Raw genomic sequence first — 18,657 nt, forward strand, 5'->3', positions numbered from 1 at the left:
ACTCCATTGACAAAAACAGTCACTGAACATTGCAGGTCACAGGAGTTGCTGCTCTACAGCTGCCTCCAACAGTTAGTTTGTTTGTGTTATTGTTTGAATCTGAACGAACCCTTTAAAACAAGCTGCAGTTCCCTGCTGGGAAGAGTGTCTGACAGTGAGGTAAAGCGGATAAAAAAGAAATGATATTGAGTGTTAAGGTATCTGAAATACGTTTAGCTGCTGGCTGCGTCCACAACAGTACACAGCTTAGCTTTTGAGTCCCGAATTTTAAACTTCAGTACAATAAAAGTCTAAAAAATGATACTCGGTACATCTATCTATGAAATGATCTGATCCTTTAATATACTTCCATTTACAACTTAATCAGTAACTGACAATATTGTTGGAAATCTGAAATATAAACATTAGTGATAGACCACTACATCGGCTGGCCGATATTTGTGTTTCTTAGGTGTATCGGTGTCAGTCGATGCGGGCTGCTGCGTTAGCTGATTTTTTCCCAGCATTATTTACAGACAGGCGTCCACGGGCAGCTCCGTGTTGCTGGAGAAGCCTTTTTTAAGTTCAATAAATGTTCCTTTTTTTAAATTGAGACTCGTAACATTTGTTATCATCATTGAGTCATTTTTATGATGTTAAGAGTAAGAGTAGAACTGGATCGAAATATCGGCTCAAGAAAATTGGCAGTCCGTATCAGTCATCGGCTAAGGCTGATGAAAACAAATGTTGGTATCGGCACCGGCCCTAAAAAATCCATATCGCTCGATCCCTAATAAATATACTTTGAAATTGATGAATTTAGACCAAATGTTTATGTTTTATACTTTGTGGGAACATGACCTAACTTACTGATTATTGTATGTAATGATAATTAGGATATTAAAGAGTACTGTGAGTCTATTCTGACAGATGATTGTATAATGAACGTGTTTTTTGCACATAACACCTGAGGGGTTCAGAGCTCCTTTTATTGATTGTTTTTTAACAAACATGTTTTTTTTTTTAAATGTATTAATGTTTGAATGGTGCTCTTGTTTTGAACTCATTTTTATCTGTCGTCCGTGCATACTGTATATTGAGCAAAAGACTGGATGAACATGAGGATTGTTTTATGGTAGTACTGTTAATAAGACCCATAAAATGCACACTGATCGCAGGGATGGCCTCTTTTCTTTCACTTGTGCCCGCAAACTCCAATCAGGTCCATCGGGTTCGACCGGTCCAGAGACCAGAAAGTACTGAGTGGCGTATTCTAGGATCTTTTTTTTGTATGATGGAACCTTTTTGTCTGTACTGAATTATAATAATTGATGCCATAACCATTTTTTGAGTTTGCCTGCCCCAAAAACACAAAATAGGTGATACAAAAACACATGATGAATAAACAATTATTATTATATATATAGAATTATTCAACATTAAATAAATAAATAATGCATACACAATACACATCATATTTAGTCAAGAAGGTCCAGGGGGCAAAGCTGCATACTTTTTACTGGAGCTTTTTTATTTTATACAAACTTAATTGAACAATCATTGAAATATTCAACGTTACAGACGTACTCAACATGTAGATACAGAAAGGCAGGGATCTGACAAAGAATAAATAGATTTGACATTAAATAAAAATGGGGATAAATAAACTTCAATAATACACTTATAATAAGAGACAAACATTGCAATTAGTTTAAATATAATTATAGTTGTTTTTTGTTTGTGTTTTACTTTTTTTAGTGTTTATAAGTATGAGAGACGTTAACTTTACATAATAAAAGCAATGAAGTGTGGAGCAACTTTGCATTATGCAAGTAGAATGTGCCATATAGTTTACAATGAATTCAATGTTACATTTATTCATGTAAAAAATCAAAAATAACATTTCTACTGTCAGTTCTGATATTATTATTAATTTACACTATGTATAATGCGAAATCCGAGTCCAAAAAGCAATTGAATTTATAATTTCTTTTGTAATGAAAATGTCTCTGAAAGATACGGCAACATGTATATTCATACAGTGCATAAATGGTACAAAGCATTGTAATCAAAGATAGACATTTTGTTATACATGATTAATAAAGGATTACAAAGGAGGTGCTTTTAGAAATCAATTATAAATTATGAACATAATCATATTATGAGTAGAGAGGAGAAAAATATTTAAAAAAGAAAACGTAGTTTTACATACAAGGGGAAATACAGGTTACTGTCAGTTCAGTTCAGGACTTAACGTGTATTTTAGATGAATTTAAGAAAAAAATTATGAAGATTTCATTGTTCTATTTTTGTGGATTTTATAAAAATAAATGTTAATATCAAACCATTGACTGGCATCAAACACTTCGCTTACGTTGGAGCTTTACGTCTACGCGAACACGTCATCGTTACGTTTAGGCGTTACCCAATATATCCTGACGTCATCACATCGGTTCTTCCGTTGCCGGCAGATTGAGCGTGAGCTGCTGAGAAGAAGAAAGCAGAAGTGGCGTCGAAACAAGCACAGATAAACATTTTTATGATCCCGAGTTACAACCGAGAAAAACAACTAAATCAACCGTGAGCGTTAATCCACTCCAGGTAGGTGTTACCGGCGCTGAAACACGGACTCATTTAACGGTTAAGGAGCCGGCGTTCTGAAGCGCTGTTAGCTCAGACGCTAACTGAAGCTAACGCTTCAATGCTGTGTGAATTCAGGGCGGGGTAAACGGCTCTGTCTGTGGGATAAACTGGCCCACATTAGCCGGTGGTTTGAGTCCAGCCATTGACAGAAACGTAGCTAAATTATAGCCACATATTTGGTCGCCATTACAAGCCAATTGGCTACTATTTTGAATTAGTTGTGAAGTAGTAGATTGTTGGATAAGCTGCTCACACAGACTGAGGTTAGCCGCCGCAGAGCTAAGCTAAGTTAGCTGGTCAGTTAGCCGTTGGCTCACAAGTTTATAACGGGGCCCTGTTGCATTTAGCTAACGGTCACTAACGGCTACATGCTATCAGACTCGATTATAACATTTAATTCAATCACACTCCTATCTGCCATTACATTTTAGATATCCATAACACCATTTCACCTAGTCTATATGGAATTATTACTAGTCAGAATGATAATTTCAGATATCCACAATGACATTCTTCCTATCTACAATTGTCAATTCAGATTTCCAAAACATCGTTCTTACTAATGAGTATTAATGACGTCACTTTTACCATGCATGTGTATCGGGGTTTTAATTAAATTCACAGTTACATTGTGGATATCTAGACTGAACATTCATTCAGGTATCTACAATCCAAGTGTAACTAGTCACAATCCTATTTCCAGATATCCATAATGTAATTTTGACTTTTCAGAAATACATTTAGACTGGTAAAAATGTCATTACGGATAGAGATGCACCGATCCACTTTTTTCCAATCCGATACCGATCCGATCCTGCTGTTGAATGAATGAAGCATATACCTGTCCATATGAGTGAAGGAATCAGGCTTGACAGAAACATTTAGCCTTGTTAAAAAAAGGTAACAAATGAACACAGATATAAATGTACTTCATTATTTATTAACAAATAATCTTTCTATTAATCTAAGAAACATAGGCTATGAAGTAAAAGTACTCGAGTATGAGTAAAATAGCATTAAATAGAAATATGTAAGTAAAGAACAGGTGCCTTGAAATTGTACTTGCAGTATTTGAGTGAAAGTACAGTTCCACACATCATGCATTAAGAATCACTTAACATGAAGGTTATTCATAAGACTGCATATATTCTAGAGCTGCAATGATATGACTAATCAATGTCATTTTACATGCAAAAATGGCAGAAAATGCTGTTTTCAATCTCTCAAACTTAGAGATTTCCTTTGGTTTCCCTCTTTCATATCGTATTAAACTGAATATATTTGGTTCCAGGACAAAATAAGACAATTAAAGACATCACCATGGACTTTGAGCACCTGGGAAGGACATTTGTTTTACTATTTTCTTAAATTTTGTGGATCAAACGGTGAATTGAGAAAATTTGTTGCAGCTCTAATACTTTCACTAACACATGACAGGACCTTTCCTAAAGGTATTTTCTCAATTATACATGGAATAATCTACCAGGATCTGATTGCTTTTGGTTGACTACATCTGAAGAGAATGATTGTTTCTATAAGGTCCCAGCTATTAGTTTCAGCTGCTGAGGAAATAACTGGCCTGGTCTAACGTGGAGAGGAGCCACGGCAGGGGCGGTTGTAACTATAGCCCTTTACAGAGAAATGACATTTTATGATTGATTTTATCTAGTTACTGACTCCTCTAATCAATAATACTTCTGCTGTCACCCAGAAAAACAAAACACCTAGGTGTGGTTAGTCGTTGATGAATTCTAAATTGTGTTTATTATAAAGTATTGTTGTGGATGCCAACATATTTGGGTGTGCCTACAGTGCAACACTTCTCCTGTCAAAAAGCCAGACGCATGGCTGTGTAGGACTGTTTTTAACCACAAGCAAAATCCAAACTAAGGCCAACGTTCATACTGCTCTTCTCAATATTAGATGTGATTATATTTAGAGATGTTCCAATATCATTTTTACTTCCAAATTCCAATACCTGGATCTGCGTGTCAGCCGATAGAACCGTCAGATACCAGTGTGTTAAAAAATCAACAATATTTTGGATAGTTTTTAATAGGATTCCTATCATTGTCTATGGCCTGACTCAACATGAACAAATGCATATAACTTTATTTAATCATCTAGTTTGACAGTCAATTTGTCTCTACATAAATCATTTATGAGTAATAGCCACAGTTGTATCTGTGCATTAGGCAGTTCTTGATCATGTTATTTATTATATATATAATTAATGAGCTGACAGGGATAAATTCCTCATAATAATGACGCCGCATAAAGGATGCATATTAACTGTCAACCACCAGCTGTGTGTGTGTTCATTTGACTCTGACCAGTTATTGTGTCTGCTCCATCAGCCACTCTGACAGATAAAAAAAAAGTCATCAAGTAAATTTTTCTCCCATTTGTTCTCTCCCCTGTTTCAGCAGGTGACCGACAATGGCTGTGAACGTGTACTCAACCTCAGTGACCAGTGACAACTTAAGTCGTCATGACATGTTGGTCTGGATCAACGACTCTCTACAGATGAACCTCACCAAGATAGAAATGTTGTGTTCAGGTAATCCTTTTAAATCTTTCTCATTAACAGACAGTGTTCAGACCTTGTTTGGGATGAGTATCAGCATGTGCGGTATTTTGCACGACGGTGTGGTTGTACTGGTGATGTGGAACGCCGCAGATGCTGAACGTGTTGACAGTGTGAGAGGAAAAACACAGACACTTATGTTTTATCATGACTCAGTTAAACATCTTCTTGTATGTTGTCTTTGTTTCCTCCAAGGTAAACTATACTAAGTTAAGATTTTGCCCACTTTAAAAGTTGGCAAACTGCACACAGTGTATTTATGTTGACTGTCTTAGAAGGTCTGATGCGTTCTATCAAATGGATGAGAGTTGTCCTGATTTAGTACATCAGCATTAGTGGCCTTTAGGGTTGCGGTAAGAAAAATCCATACTGTCAGACATCTTTAATGGCTGCCAGGAACTCTTTTTAAAAAGTGGATAACCCTCCTCACGGTCATTGCTGACAGACACATCGACTGCCACTGTTTCAAAGGGCGATGGAGTCCAATAGGAACCTTTTGTCCTATTGCTTAAACCCTGTGGACTGTTGATTTGACACTCCTTAAACTGAGATTATCGGACCTGGGCTACATTTGTTTGTATTGTGAACTGAGCCTGAAGTTCAAAAGAAGGAATAAGTTGGGGAAATGCACGTACACGGACCAAGCAGATCCCAATGAGGTCTGATGGAACTGGTGTGCGTTTGGGTGTCCGGCACGCATCTGCACAGTATAATTGCAGCTTTAATTTCACTCCCATCTGCCTGTGCATGTGTGTTGCACTGTTGCAGATTGTCTGTCTGGATTGTATCTGAGCCTTCGGCCCAGAAAGGCGTGTCAGAACAGCTGCTGCAGACACAGCTTGCTTTAATATCTGTTGGACAGAAACATCAGTCTGGATCCTCTGTACTGTATTTGAGAGATACTGAGTGATGCACTAATGTAACAATTGTATTTCCAAAATAGGAAATTAGCTGCTCTGTTAATTGTAGATGATCACTACAATACCATAACCTGATGAGAAAAAAGTAGTTTGTGGTGCATATAGATGAGGGCTGGTGTTTTCTGTAAGTGTTAAATATTGGTGCAGAATTTGTAGTTTTCAGTACCAATTCATACGTTATTTAAATACTTTTTTTGTGCACACTTTAAAGCTATGCAAGTGCTCTCTCTGAGCGTACTCACACTGTCCTTCCGGACCGCGACCCGGACTTTAGGGTACTTGTCCCCCCTCCCTCTCCCCCCCGCGCCCCAGCCCCGTTTGTACTCGCACTGCCAGGGCCAATGCTTCTTGCTGTCCATACGCCATCACGCCGTAACACGTCACACGCATTGATCGTGTGTGTGGCTTTGTTTACAAATCTTTCCACAGACCTCGGAGTTTTTGTGCGTCTTGTCGACTGTTTTTGAATATTTTCATCCGACCAAATCTGCAGTAAACACTCCACCTCCGCATCACACCAACGTGAACCTTTCACCGCCATTGTTGTTGTTGTTAAATGTCCGCGCATGGTCCGTCCTTCTATTTACTTGTCCGAACAGGCGGACATAACGATACTACCGTAGGGCTCGTGCTCGTACACGTACACGTGCGCACGCTCGTGCTCGTACATGTGCAAACGGCTCCGCTAAAGCCCACCTCTTTCAAGCGGGCCGCGGACGGCCTGCTGGCCGCAGTTGTGCGCGGAGCGGGTGCACTCACACTGCTTAAAGGTACTAGGCTTTAGCTGAAAAAACGGTTTTGGCCCCGGCCAGAAGGACAGTGTGAGTAGGCCCTCTGTTTAAGATCAAGTGTTTTATTGACCCCCCTCTGGTAGAGCTAATATCTGTATGCCTTTGTTAACACAAACAGCCATACAATAACTTTAAGAAGCAAAGAGGTTGAATTGGAGACCAAAACAATTTCACCCAATATTCACTGCATACTTTCAGCGACCGTTTGTATTGAAATGCAATACTCAATACCGAAGGTGTTAATTTCAAGATGGCACTTAAATTGTGCTCATAGATCCTTGAGCCAGGCAGTCAACTCGCTGGCCTGCAGTACAGGGGGTGTTTTAAAAGAGCCGAAGGGATGGTTCATGCGTGTGTCATCAGTTTTAAATAAAGAGATGTCTGTTGGTTTTCTCTCTTCTCACTTGAAAGGAAAGTCAGCTCTATTTCTATCTCTTACTTTACATGTTCCTCTAGTTTTAAGGCATCCCCTGATTTTGAACATGCGGCACACAACCAGTCTTTGTAATGATTTTTTGTGTGTCTCTTAAATCGTCCAGGTGCTGCCTATTGTCAGTTCATGGACATGCTGTTTCCCAACTCTGTGCCTCTGAAGAAAGTCAAATTTGGTGCCAAGCTGGAGCACGAATACATCCATAACTTCAAGCTTCTGCAGGTTTCTTTCAAAAAGATGGGAGTCGACAAAGTAAGTCACAACAACACACACCTACTGTTATTAGAGGCAGGGTTTCCACTTTTTACTTTTCTTTTTTTTTTACAAACAATTATTGCTGCTGCTTCATTAAGTCACACTTACACCCTGCTGTATTTCCACTTAGAGGGTGTGCAAAGCCCTCCAACGAACAACATTACCATAAGACTACAATATGATCGTTTAAACAGTAGAAATAATGGACTTCATGAATGCGCCTGCAGCTGTACTTATTATGGTCCCCTCTCTTCTCTTCTCACACACTCGTTTGTCACTAGACAACTGAATCAGCTATAGAGCGATAGTGGTGTAAAAAAGAACAGCATAAAGAAAACACCAAATATTTCAAATCAGGTTTTGAAATTGAAACTGCGTAACAACTGCTGCTACAAGAAGCAAACTGTTTTGACTGGCTGGAGCATTATATTATCAAGAGTAACTTCACCAGGCGTTTTTTTTTTTACTGGTATGCAAACTGAAACTCCCGTCATCCCCTCCCAACCAGCTGAGCTGCCTCCGGTGATCTGGTCATGAGTCACGTTGTTTTTTCTTTACACTTTGATGAAAACGTAGAGTTTACACACGCCAACAGTCACAGAGAACTGAGGTGCCAATTCACAGGCAGAAAATACAAATGTTCAGAAATAAAATGATGCTTTAGTCCACCTGATGTGGGACTACGTGTTTTTAATTTTTTTATTTTTATTGTTTTCATTATACAACAAAGAAATCCAAAAATACAATGACATGTTTTGAACGAACTTGTCAACCCCCAACCCCGGCCCTTACAGGCTTTCAAATTCTTGGTTGGGAATCGGGTTAGTGAGTTCATAAGAAAAAGTAAATGATTTTATAACAAACATATTTCTGTAATATTAACTCCTGCAAAGAGCTACTGTTTACATGTCCCCAGGTTCTTCCCTCACATGAGACAAATCTGTCGTGGACACATGGCATATAAAGAGACCCCAGATCTGGTGGAAATGATGTTGTTGGTGTTTCGTTGTATATGTCATTTTCTCTTAAGGGAGAGTTGAAGACCGTTCAGACAGCCACCTCTTTACACTTGGACTACTGGTGTTTTTCCATTAGAGAGCTATCACTCTCTTTGCAATCAGTACACTTAAGTGTTTTTTTAACTTCAAATTATCTGGATATAGACCGAATATAAACAAACATGGGACTAGGGTATTTGATTCTGCAAAATATTTTGAATACATTGTTTTATTTGTTGCCAGAATTTTTGTAAATTGTACATTGCCAGATTCAGTGGAAAAGTGAACCCCTTTTCCTTCTCACATTTAACACAAATATCAGGTGTAGCACTGTTTTTTTGGAGTGATATACAGTATGTACGCATCACCCAGTTGTATTGTAGTACTTTCAGGCGAGTGTTGGTAGTTCTTGATTGTCCTTGAGAGTGGCCTCTCTCCACTTTTCTATTGGGATGTCCTCCTGTAGGTCTTCTCTCCATGCCCCCAGCCGTCCTGCTGATGGTTCTGTACTTTCATCTTCTAGACATTTATAAGTTTTGGATATTAAACCCCGCTTGAGCAATCTGTATTCATTAATTTTCTACTGTAGACCTTTCAGGAATGCATAATGTTTGATATAGGTGTGTTCTAACGAAATTAGAAAACCGCTCATCTGATCAAATTCACACTCCCTTTACTTCTCAGCAGGACGGGTGTGAAGTAGATCGAATGAACGGTTCTTGAGAAATGCAAAGGACAAACACGTCTTGCATGCTTTAAAAATGTTTTTTGGTCAAAATTAACAACTTTTCTAAAGAGACATGGCTTCTTTACTCGGAACTGGAAAAGCAAACATAAACATGTACATGTCTGGTGTAACTGCAGTTTTCATTGAACAAAGCTCCAGCTGCAGTCATTTGATTCTGATGTTGCCTGTATAGACCTAAATCATTTATTTTAATTGCAATGTGATCAATTGCAGGTAGTCTGTGCTAGATAACCTTAACTAACCTCAGCTTCAAACGCAGGCTAACATTAACATCTTGCATTCAGTGTTGACAAGAATCAAAACGTGTTAGATAATTACCCTTCTCAAACAAAATCCCCCTCCATTGTATTCAAGACAAGCAGTACAAATGTTGTAGTCCACCATTGTTGTTGTTCTGCTTGAAATGGGCGTTAGCATTTCTGGGGAAACCTCAGACGTATAAAGTGACGTAATGACGTGGCTCTCTGGGGGCTCTCTGGCCTGTGGAAAACAGGTTCTGAGAAGCTTCCATGTTGAACCAGCACAGCACTAGAACAAGGTCTGGGTTGGTCAAAAAGGGCTAACTGAGTTTCATTGCTTTATAGTGAGATGAAATAACTTTTAGAACTTGTTGCAGCTCTGGGCGCTTCATCATATCTTGATACTACCAACAAAACATGAAACGGGGCAGGGCCGATGCAGCGCAGACTGAACATGCAGCATCTTGCAGGAGTGTTTAGACTTAGACTTCTTGTTATTAATCTGTTTTGGTTGACTCCCGCAAGGAAATTGAGTTTTTTGACAAAGCTGCCATCAGTAATTCATGTTGCGGCTTCCGTCCCATTTGTTCAGAGGTATTACTCTATTATCTGCGCTCTGCCTGAAGTGGCTGCACATAGTGGCTCCACAGATGAGTGGAACAGATGCTTGAACATGTCGAGCACATCAGGGGATTCCTGGCTGTTCAGGGTTATAATCCCCGGCATTGTGCCTTCAGTGTGCCCTCGCTTCAAGCTTTGTCTGACAACGTTGGCCTTCTCCATCTCTGAGTCATTACTGCTGACGCCTTTTTTTTATTTTAGTTTCAATGCTGTTCTCTCTGTGTCGTGTTTCTGGGCCGGGTGTCCAAACAGTGTTAGGTCATCATTTTAATCCTGCAGCTGCCCTCTGAGTCAGTGTTTCACTGAAGGATGTCCCCGGGCAGCTGTTTCTTTGCCCGATTTAACGTTAACAACTTAAGTATCAATGTGGTAATGAGGGTATCAATGTGTTTTAGTAAAGCAGAATAGGAACTACGCATTTTAAAAACAATTCTGTACCCATCATTCAAATACTTTAAGGTGCCCATCCCTACTTTATAGTGAGTTTCTGCTCATTTTTTATTGGTTCTGGCAACAGTCATTAACCACTGAGCCCACTATTGTGATTTGAATTTCATTTTGAATGACTCGTGCCACCCCAGTCTGAGTGAAGCAGCGCGGCATCGTGGAGAGACTGGCTCTTTCACCTGTTCAAACATCCTGGTCCTCACTCTCTCGCTCTTTTTGCTTCCAGATTATTCCGGTAGACAAACTGGTGAAGGGGAAGTTCCAGGACAACTTTGAGTTTGTCCAGTGGTTTAAGAAGTTCTTTGATGCCAACTATGATGGGAAGGAGTACGACCCGGTGGAGGCGAGGCAGGGCCAAGACGCCATGCCCATCCCCACTGCCATGTCGGCTCTCGCCAAAACCCCTAAAAAAGCCCTCAGTCAAGGTCTGAGCACCGATTTGTCTCGTGGCTCACGTGGCTTGAAATTAAATGTTGAAATGCTGCTCAGTTTTCTCTTGTTGATAACTTACTCCTCCTCCATGACTCTTCAGCTCCTCAGAGGCCACCTGTCGCGAAGGTAGCGCCCAAGTTGGCTCACGTCAGCGCGAGGAAGCCGGGGATGGGAGGAGGCGATGAGGAGAGGGCGGAGCTCATGAATGAGGTCAGTACATCAAATGACTTATTAGTTGGTTTTCAGAAGTAGCAACTGGACTTAATGCTGTTTTTCCACAGGTGGAGATCCTGAAGTCTACCATTCAGGACATGGAGAAGGAGAGAGACTTTTATTTTGGTAAGCTGCGGAACATTGAGCTGATATGTCAGGAGAAGGAGGGTGAGGGCGATCCGACGCTGCAGAAGATCATCGACATCCTCTACGCCACAGACGTGAGTTTGTCATCTGTTTCTATGCCGTGAAGTTCAGTGATTCTGTCAGGCGAGGAAATAAAAACACATCATTTTTGTTCAGCTAGAATTAAAATTATTCAGTTATATTTCTGGACACTCAAGGACACCTTACATGTACAAAAACAGACCAAACTAAACATAAATACAATCCCATAAACAACAGACTAATCATGAATAAGTAAATACAAAACATTTCTAAAATTCAAGACGGTTTAAGAGTAAGACCAGATTTGAAAGTGGGGACAAAGTCAGTGTGTTTCCATGCACATCCGTAACCCGAAAATGCTCTTTCCCCGTTTAAGGGACTGATCAGATTATTGAAGTTCTCCCCGTTTTACATGAGCGGGGGTTGAATTGGAAAATGATGAATCAACTCCACAGTAGGTGGTGCTTCGCCAACATACAGCTGGACTGAATACAGCCTTTTCTTCCGTTCCGGCTTGTAGAAGAGCATAGCTAAATACATTTTCCAGTTCACACACATTTATTTAAGTTGTAAATGTCTGTGAAACGTGCACACTGGCGCGCCCTGAAAAATATAAACAGGTCTGGCTGTAAACAAAAGTAATTTGTCTTTTAAAATAATTTTTCTGGTTAAAAAATCTCATAAAAAGATGCAAACCAACAGTGAATGTTTCCACTAACAAGTCTAGTGTGTGTTAGTTTAGATTCTCTGCCAGGCTAACTGTTTTTTTATAGATAAAGATATATAGAGATGTAGATGTATAGATAGATAATGTGATAGAATGTGAACAAAGTTGCACATAGTATTAAAAAAAAAGCCACATGTTGCAGTGCACAGTGTCTCCTTCACTCACCTGCATCACAGCGGGCCTGCTGTGCAGCTAAAGATGTAAAGGCTGAAATAAAAACAAGTGCTCATAATTACTGTTAATGTGTCGGGCACGGCCTGAACTTGCTCGGGCTTGATTTCCTTGGCCTGATCTAAGCTCTAGTGGGTGTGTGCGTCTCTTCTTCCTCTGTTGCTGTTCCTTCATCACTATTAAGACAAACGCTGTAGTTTATTTTGACTCAGTCACACACACACACACGCACACGCGCACACACACACAGTGCTGCTGATACACACTCACTAGAGCACCAAATGTGGATTCATCCGCTGCTGAAAATAGTCCCCAACAAAGTCACCACTCCCTCGTGTTTGTTTGATTAAAAACTACAGTGAGCGGCTGTGTTTTAAATGAAACTTTGTATTTGTGAGGTGTTTTCTAAAGAAATCCATCTCTCCAGGTGGGAAAAGTGTTGAAGGACACATTGTTTTTAGTCTTTTCAACAGAAATAAAACACGGACAGCCTTATTCTTCAAAATCTGGTCTAAAATAAACCGATATGCTTTGAGTTGAAGGGCAGATTTAAGCCCATCTGCTTGTTAACAACTGCTGATGCCACTGGTAGATTTCTGTGGAGGAATGGCATGCCGCTCGCTCACTGAGGCCCAACCTCTTCATGACACTTCCCACGGAGACAGCGCGGCACTGTTAGCTTAAGGGGCAGTCCTGGTGGTGGGTCTGTCTGTAGAGATTTTATTTTATTTTTTTATTTAGATTCATAATGGGAGAGTTAGACGTGCTTCAGCCTCTTCAGAAGTTGTATAAAACAGTATAATGGAGAGCAGGCAGACAACTTAATTGTCTGACTAATGTTTCATCATTTACTTTACTTATTTATTTCTTATTTTCTTTTTTTTCCTGTATTTGTGTACAGAGACACCCAAAGTGTTGAAATCAGGCTTATCAACCCGTAGTAGGTTTTCACATACAAGGAATAAAAAAGAAAAAGCATCCTGAAGAAGAAAGTGGAAATTTCCAATAAACCTAATGAGTCCGTTTGTGGAAGGGCTGCTCAATTAATGGATTTTAAATTGCGATTTTGGCTTCCAGCGATTTATGAAAACAAAATAATGAAGATAAAACAATTGTTGTGCCACATTCAGACAGAGACAAAGTCATCACAAATATTTAAAAGGGCTTTTTTCAGTTTATATTTTATAAGTTATAAAGGCACTGCAGTTATACTGTACATCAGCGTAATAATTAAAAATATGATATAAAAGACCCCAGGATTTGGACACTTCTTTTTTGGCCGCTGATGTGCAGATAAAACTACTTTCATTAGCTCTGTGGCTCCACCTGGTGGAGAAAGACCTGCAGTGCTGAAAAAACACATTTCCATCCATGCCGTTTCAGACTAAATTATATTTTATATTATATCTTATTTTCTCTTGTTTTTGTATGTACTAAAATCCAAAGAAACTTTAAGGAACCCTTCAAATGCATTTATTGTCGTGTTAGACCTGTGATATCTGACTGTTGAAGGTTTGATGCTGAAACACGTCAGTTTAATTTTTACGTCTAACATGACTCTACCATTATTATACACCGGGTTCCTACGCAGTCTGGAAAAGTCTGGAGTTTAGTCATTTCCAGGTCTGGATAAGTTTGGAAAAAAGGAAAAGAGTTTGGAAAAATGTTTGTGTTGTTTCCAGACTATTCTCACTTTCTAAAATAAAATATATAATACATATGATTCAAAACAAGTTTACTAACGCAACGCAGCCAACCTGTAGAAGACATGAAACTGATCAAGCTGGCTGTAGAATGGTAGTGGGTTACCATGGTTACCGTTCGCCATGAGACCGCTTTTCTCATTTCCGTGTTGTCGAGCCAGTCACCTGTTCTGGGCAGCAAGAGTGTCATAGGTCGATGCAAGTTTTTTCCGAGGGCTGTTAAAGGACATCAAGTGGTAAAATAAAGATGCAAACTGAAATCTTTCCACATCTCCAACATGATGGAGGTGCCCATTTTAAGCCACATGCAGAAGCATCCATTCATAGGTGTTAAAAGTTTGATTTTTAAAACCTTCTTACATATTAAGCATCTAACAATTGGTATTCAGATGTTTATTTACTGAATAATCCTGAGTTTTGAAAAGTATGGAATTTTGAAATGGAAAATGGCGAGGAACCCTTGATAGGGGCATTTTAATAGACTTGATTAATGTAAAATCTATACATATATCTGTAAGATGAAAAGAACCAGTGTTTAAACCAAGAAGGTTTTGCAAAATGTTGATTGAATGTGTTCAGTCTGAAGAATATATGCAAAAATCCTAATTCAAGCATAATAAGAAATGAGGAGCTTGAAAAGTGCAGACTCCAGCTGCTGTTTATTCATCTGTCTCTGTCCGTCTCTAGGAGGGTTTCGTTATACCTGATGCTGAGGAGCAGGAGGAGTTTTAATATTCAAGACTGCAAGCAAAATTTCACTTGGATGCCCTGGTCTACAAAGCCACCTCGAGATCCTTCCTCAAGCCACGAGCAGACAGTTTGGTTTTATATCCAACGCCAAACCTGATCTCAACTTGTGCCCCTCCTCCCCTCGAAACCTCTACTGAAACCTTTCCCCCTAGACCTGCGGAGACCAGGACCTCTTCCCGTAGCCTTCTTCTCTCACCAATAATCAACAAAGCCTCGGTCACGGCCTCTTCTTCCTGCTCACCTGTCAGGCCCCGCCCCCATCCTCACCTGTCTCTCCCCTGAACCAGATCGTGCAGTACATATCTGGTTTTTGTTAACGGACTTGAAAACACGGTGATGTTCTGTGTGTGTGCATGTGCGTGTGTGTGTGTGTGTGTGTGTGGTTGTATGTGTTTTAAAAAATAAATTTGAAGCAAATCAAACGTGAAGAACCTCCTCCGAAGATCCGACTGTCCCTTCAACAATCGCTTTGTCCCAAACTAACCCAGATCCATTGTTTTAGTTGGATAGCTCCGCAGCCAGTGTGTGCCTCAACCGTTAACACTGAAAAACATATACACACATTCCCGACGACATCACTTCATTTAGCATCTTTTTCAACCGAATGGGAGTCGTTTTTAGTCGCGCTAACTATGAGCTGTGTGCTTTTTGATAAAGCCAAAACTGTGACGTCATGGAGGCCTACAGATATGTTTCTAAATAAAAACTGAAATGAGGATGCTGAAGGGCTCAGGGTTTAGTCTGGGACAAGGCAACAGTCAGGTCTTCTCTTGGCCTTTTTTCCATCCAGGACCTCATCCTGATTTTGTCCTGTTGCACTTCACAAGAGCTTTTGTAAATGTATGCTACTGTTTTATCACATTTCCCCTTCTCACTCCATTTTACTTCTTCTTTTGTTTACTTTTCTTCCTTTTGTAAGTTGTTTTTGGGCGCCTGTCCGTCCTGCTCTAAACTTTTTACGACCGATCTGTCTGAGTAGATTTGTTTTCCCGCCACAGTAGAGGAAATCTCACCTCCCGCTCGACCTCAGTGTCCACATTTCAGGCTTCTTAAATGTGCAATTAACTCCAGGACAGCAGCCTTTTGATCAACATGCTGATGTTTAGTAAAAAAAAAAAGAAAGGAAAAAAAAAAGATCAACCAGCAGTGATTGTTTTGTATGTTTTGTCTGTTTGGAGAGTCAGGCACATGCACTATTTTCTACCTGTGGCCCTTATTAGAAATACTGATTGGTGGAGGGTGATGGGAGATCCAGAGCAGCCACGTTCCAAACACTGTGAGCGCTGACTTTGGCCGATTAGTCACCACACGTAGCCGACCACGGTCCAGACGGCCGCTGTACTCGTGTGCTTCTTCCAGGCGTCGTCAGGTGAAGATCCATGAATCTCTTGGTAACCAACGTTGGATTTAGATTTTCCCCGAAGCTGTATAAAGAAATGTGGGATCGATGAGTTTCCACACTGAAGGTGTTTTCCTTTCTGGGAATGTAAGGCAGGTGTCTTTTTCCTCTTTTGTCCTACTTCCACTCCAAGATTGACCAACTTTAATACTCTTGTATATTGTGGGTCTAATTGGAGACTAGTCTGATTTCCACTGTACTCTGTAAAAATGATGTTTCCACACAAACCGTTTAACTATCAACAGCAACTTTGTTGTTATTGGAATACGTAACTTTATCAATGGCCTTATTCATAACAGTTTTCTTTTCATGAGAAAATCATTTTTCATAACTTTATATTTTTTGTTTTACTTTAATGTAAGTTTCTGCTGTTTTGGGCAAATGTTTGTACTGTTAGTCATATTTTTAATGTGTTCTGAAAATAAACGACATTGGAGGTATTTTGGGAGGAAAGCTCAGATGTGTCCGTGTGCTGCAGCAGCAGCACGCCGCCGCTCTCCATCTCACGCTGCCTTCATGTAGGATCACTGCTAACTTTTCATGTGGGTTTAAATACTCATACACAAGCCATGCGTTTCTTACATCCCTAATCTGCCCAGTACCCAGGCGCAGCGCCTGTCCTGATATTTATATAAAAAAAACGTAATTTAAAACTTTCACTCATGGATGACTTGCTGAAAAATGCAGGTTTGCCTCCATGGTGATATAAATGCCTTCTGCAGAATCTAAAAGATCAGTTCAGCTGCTGAGTTTAGTACTTAGAGTTCTTATGGGTGCTGAAAATCCTCAAACACTTTAAAATATATATTTTCAAGGTTTAAAAAGTATGTTACACAGGAGGCCACGCTTATACCATGTTCCTTTGACACAGCTGTGAGGGGCTGGAAAACCTTAAAGTGCTTGAATTTGACTTTGGAGGAAGGTGTAGGAACCGTGAATTTGACTGTTTCAATTTCATGATTTAACAAACGCTTCCATGAGGGTTGAATGTTGCACAACCAACGGGTGCCTGGTTATCATCAGTGTCCTTCAGTAAAACTACAATTCACAATAAATCTCTACTTTTGACTTCTAGGAATAATTTACAAATTTTGTTTTTTCAGTATGCATGTTTGTTTTTTCCACTCCATAACCTGAGGAGTTTCTTTTTGTTTTGTTTCAGATCCATCTCTGAATATGAGGTTAAACTTCTGACTTTCAGCTTTAATCTGAGAGTTTTTACCTCATTTTTGTGGGATTCCTTCAGGAGTCTTTTACTCAGTCTTCTGCATAATGCAGAAGGAACATCAGAGTTCTGTCCAAGTTTGTCAACTTGTTAGTCTGAAGTTAAGTTCTGAGAGCTTTTCTCTGATTTGTTCACCTAAAACTGGCACTGAGAATAACAAGACCTTGCATTCACGCTGTTCATCTGCCAGAGGTAATCAAACATCAAATTAAAGTACAACTTTATTCTGCGGGTACAAACTTAATGTGCTAACGCACAGACGCAACACAACGAAATGTGCTGCTGAAGATGCAGGTTTCCCAAAATGCTCCATACACTCAGACTTTTGTGCAAAAGAAATTTACTGCAACTTAGAACCAACTATAGATGAGAGTTTGTGGGAGAGAAATGAGCTGACGTTACTTTCAAATGTGTGTAATGCAGAGTCTTGTCCATAGATGGCAGAGTTTAACAGCACAGTCTGTCATAACACGTCTTCATTTAGGAAAAAAATGTGTTTATGAGCTATTTGTGTTCATATAACATGCAATAAATTGATAAGTACGACTGATTTGTATATAGTCCCAGTCTTTACCAGAGCACTATTTCCCATTTCATGTTGTGTTGTGCACTTTATCCTGGTTAGTAGTGATTCTTTTTGCCTTACAAAATAAGCTCTTAAAAAGCATTTTTAAGGACATTATATTCAGTTTAGTCTTGATTGAGATTTAGAAATAAATATTTTACCCTATAGAAAAATTGTAATTATCTGAGGGCAATTTTCATTCAAAACCGCAACATAACGTTTAAAGATGTGAATTTAAAAATAATACTGAGTGGCTGTAGCAAAACATATAAGATAATCCTTTATTAGTCCCCCTGTGGGTAAATTTACCGTGTTACAGCTGCAAAAGAGGATAGTGCAAACAGTATCAATAACGGATACAAAATACAAAATATAATAACCTATGTACACATTACAAAACAATTAACAGTGTGTCTGATAATAAAAAAACTATAGTGAACAAATTATTAATACTGGATTTATTCTGAAAAAATATTTCTTTATTGTTCGTAAGTTGATAGAATATCCTCTGTGTCTATACCACTGCTGTACCAGTATGTTTTTTTAAATAACCAAGGCACGTCAACAAAAACCTTTATTTAGTGAAAAAAACAGTGAGCAAAATGAGAGAATATAGTTATTGGTGTTGATCTGCACCTGGTGA

The 18,657-nt window shown here is 39.4% G+C and overlaps 1 protein-coding gene across 2 annotated transcripts; it reads left to right on the forward strand.

The window, feature by feature from the left end:
- The first annotated feature begins 2,443 nt into the window (after positions 1–2,443).
- mapre1b (microtubule-associated protein, RP/EB family, member 1b) lies at positions 2,444–16,664 on the forward strand. 2 transcript variants are annotated; one of them, XM_083919935.1, is made up of 7 exons: positions 2,444–2,580; positions 5,049–5,182; positions 7,460–7,605; positions 10,888–11,086; positions 11,194–11,303; positions 11,375–11,527; positions 14,763–16,664. In XM_083919935.1, exons 2-7 carry the CDS (start codon positions 5,062–5,064, stop codon positions 14,805–14,807), a joined length of 774 nt encoding a protein of 257 aa, XP_083776061.1. In that variant the 5' UTR covers positions 2,444–2,580; positions 5,049–5,061; the 3' UTR covers positions 14,808–16,664. The 2 variants fall into 2 exon arrangements, with proteins under 2 accessions (XP_083776061.1, XP_083776062.1); XM_083919936.1 differs by having other exon boundaries at positions 2,445–2,580; positions 5,052–5,182.
- The last annotated feature ends 1,993 nt before the right edge of the window (positions 16,665–18,657 follow it).

Source organism: Echiichthys vipera (assembly GCF_963691815.1).
Source record: "Echiichthys vipera genome assembly, chromosome: 9".
NCBI classification, from domain to species: domain Eukaryota; kingdom Metazoa; phylum Chordata; class Actinopteri; order Perciformes; family Trachinidae; genus Echiichthys; species Echiichthys vipera.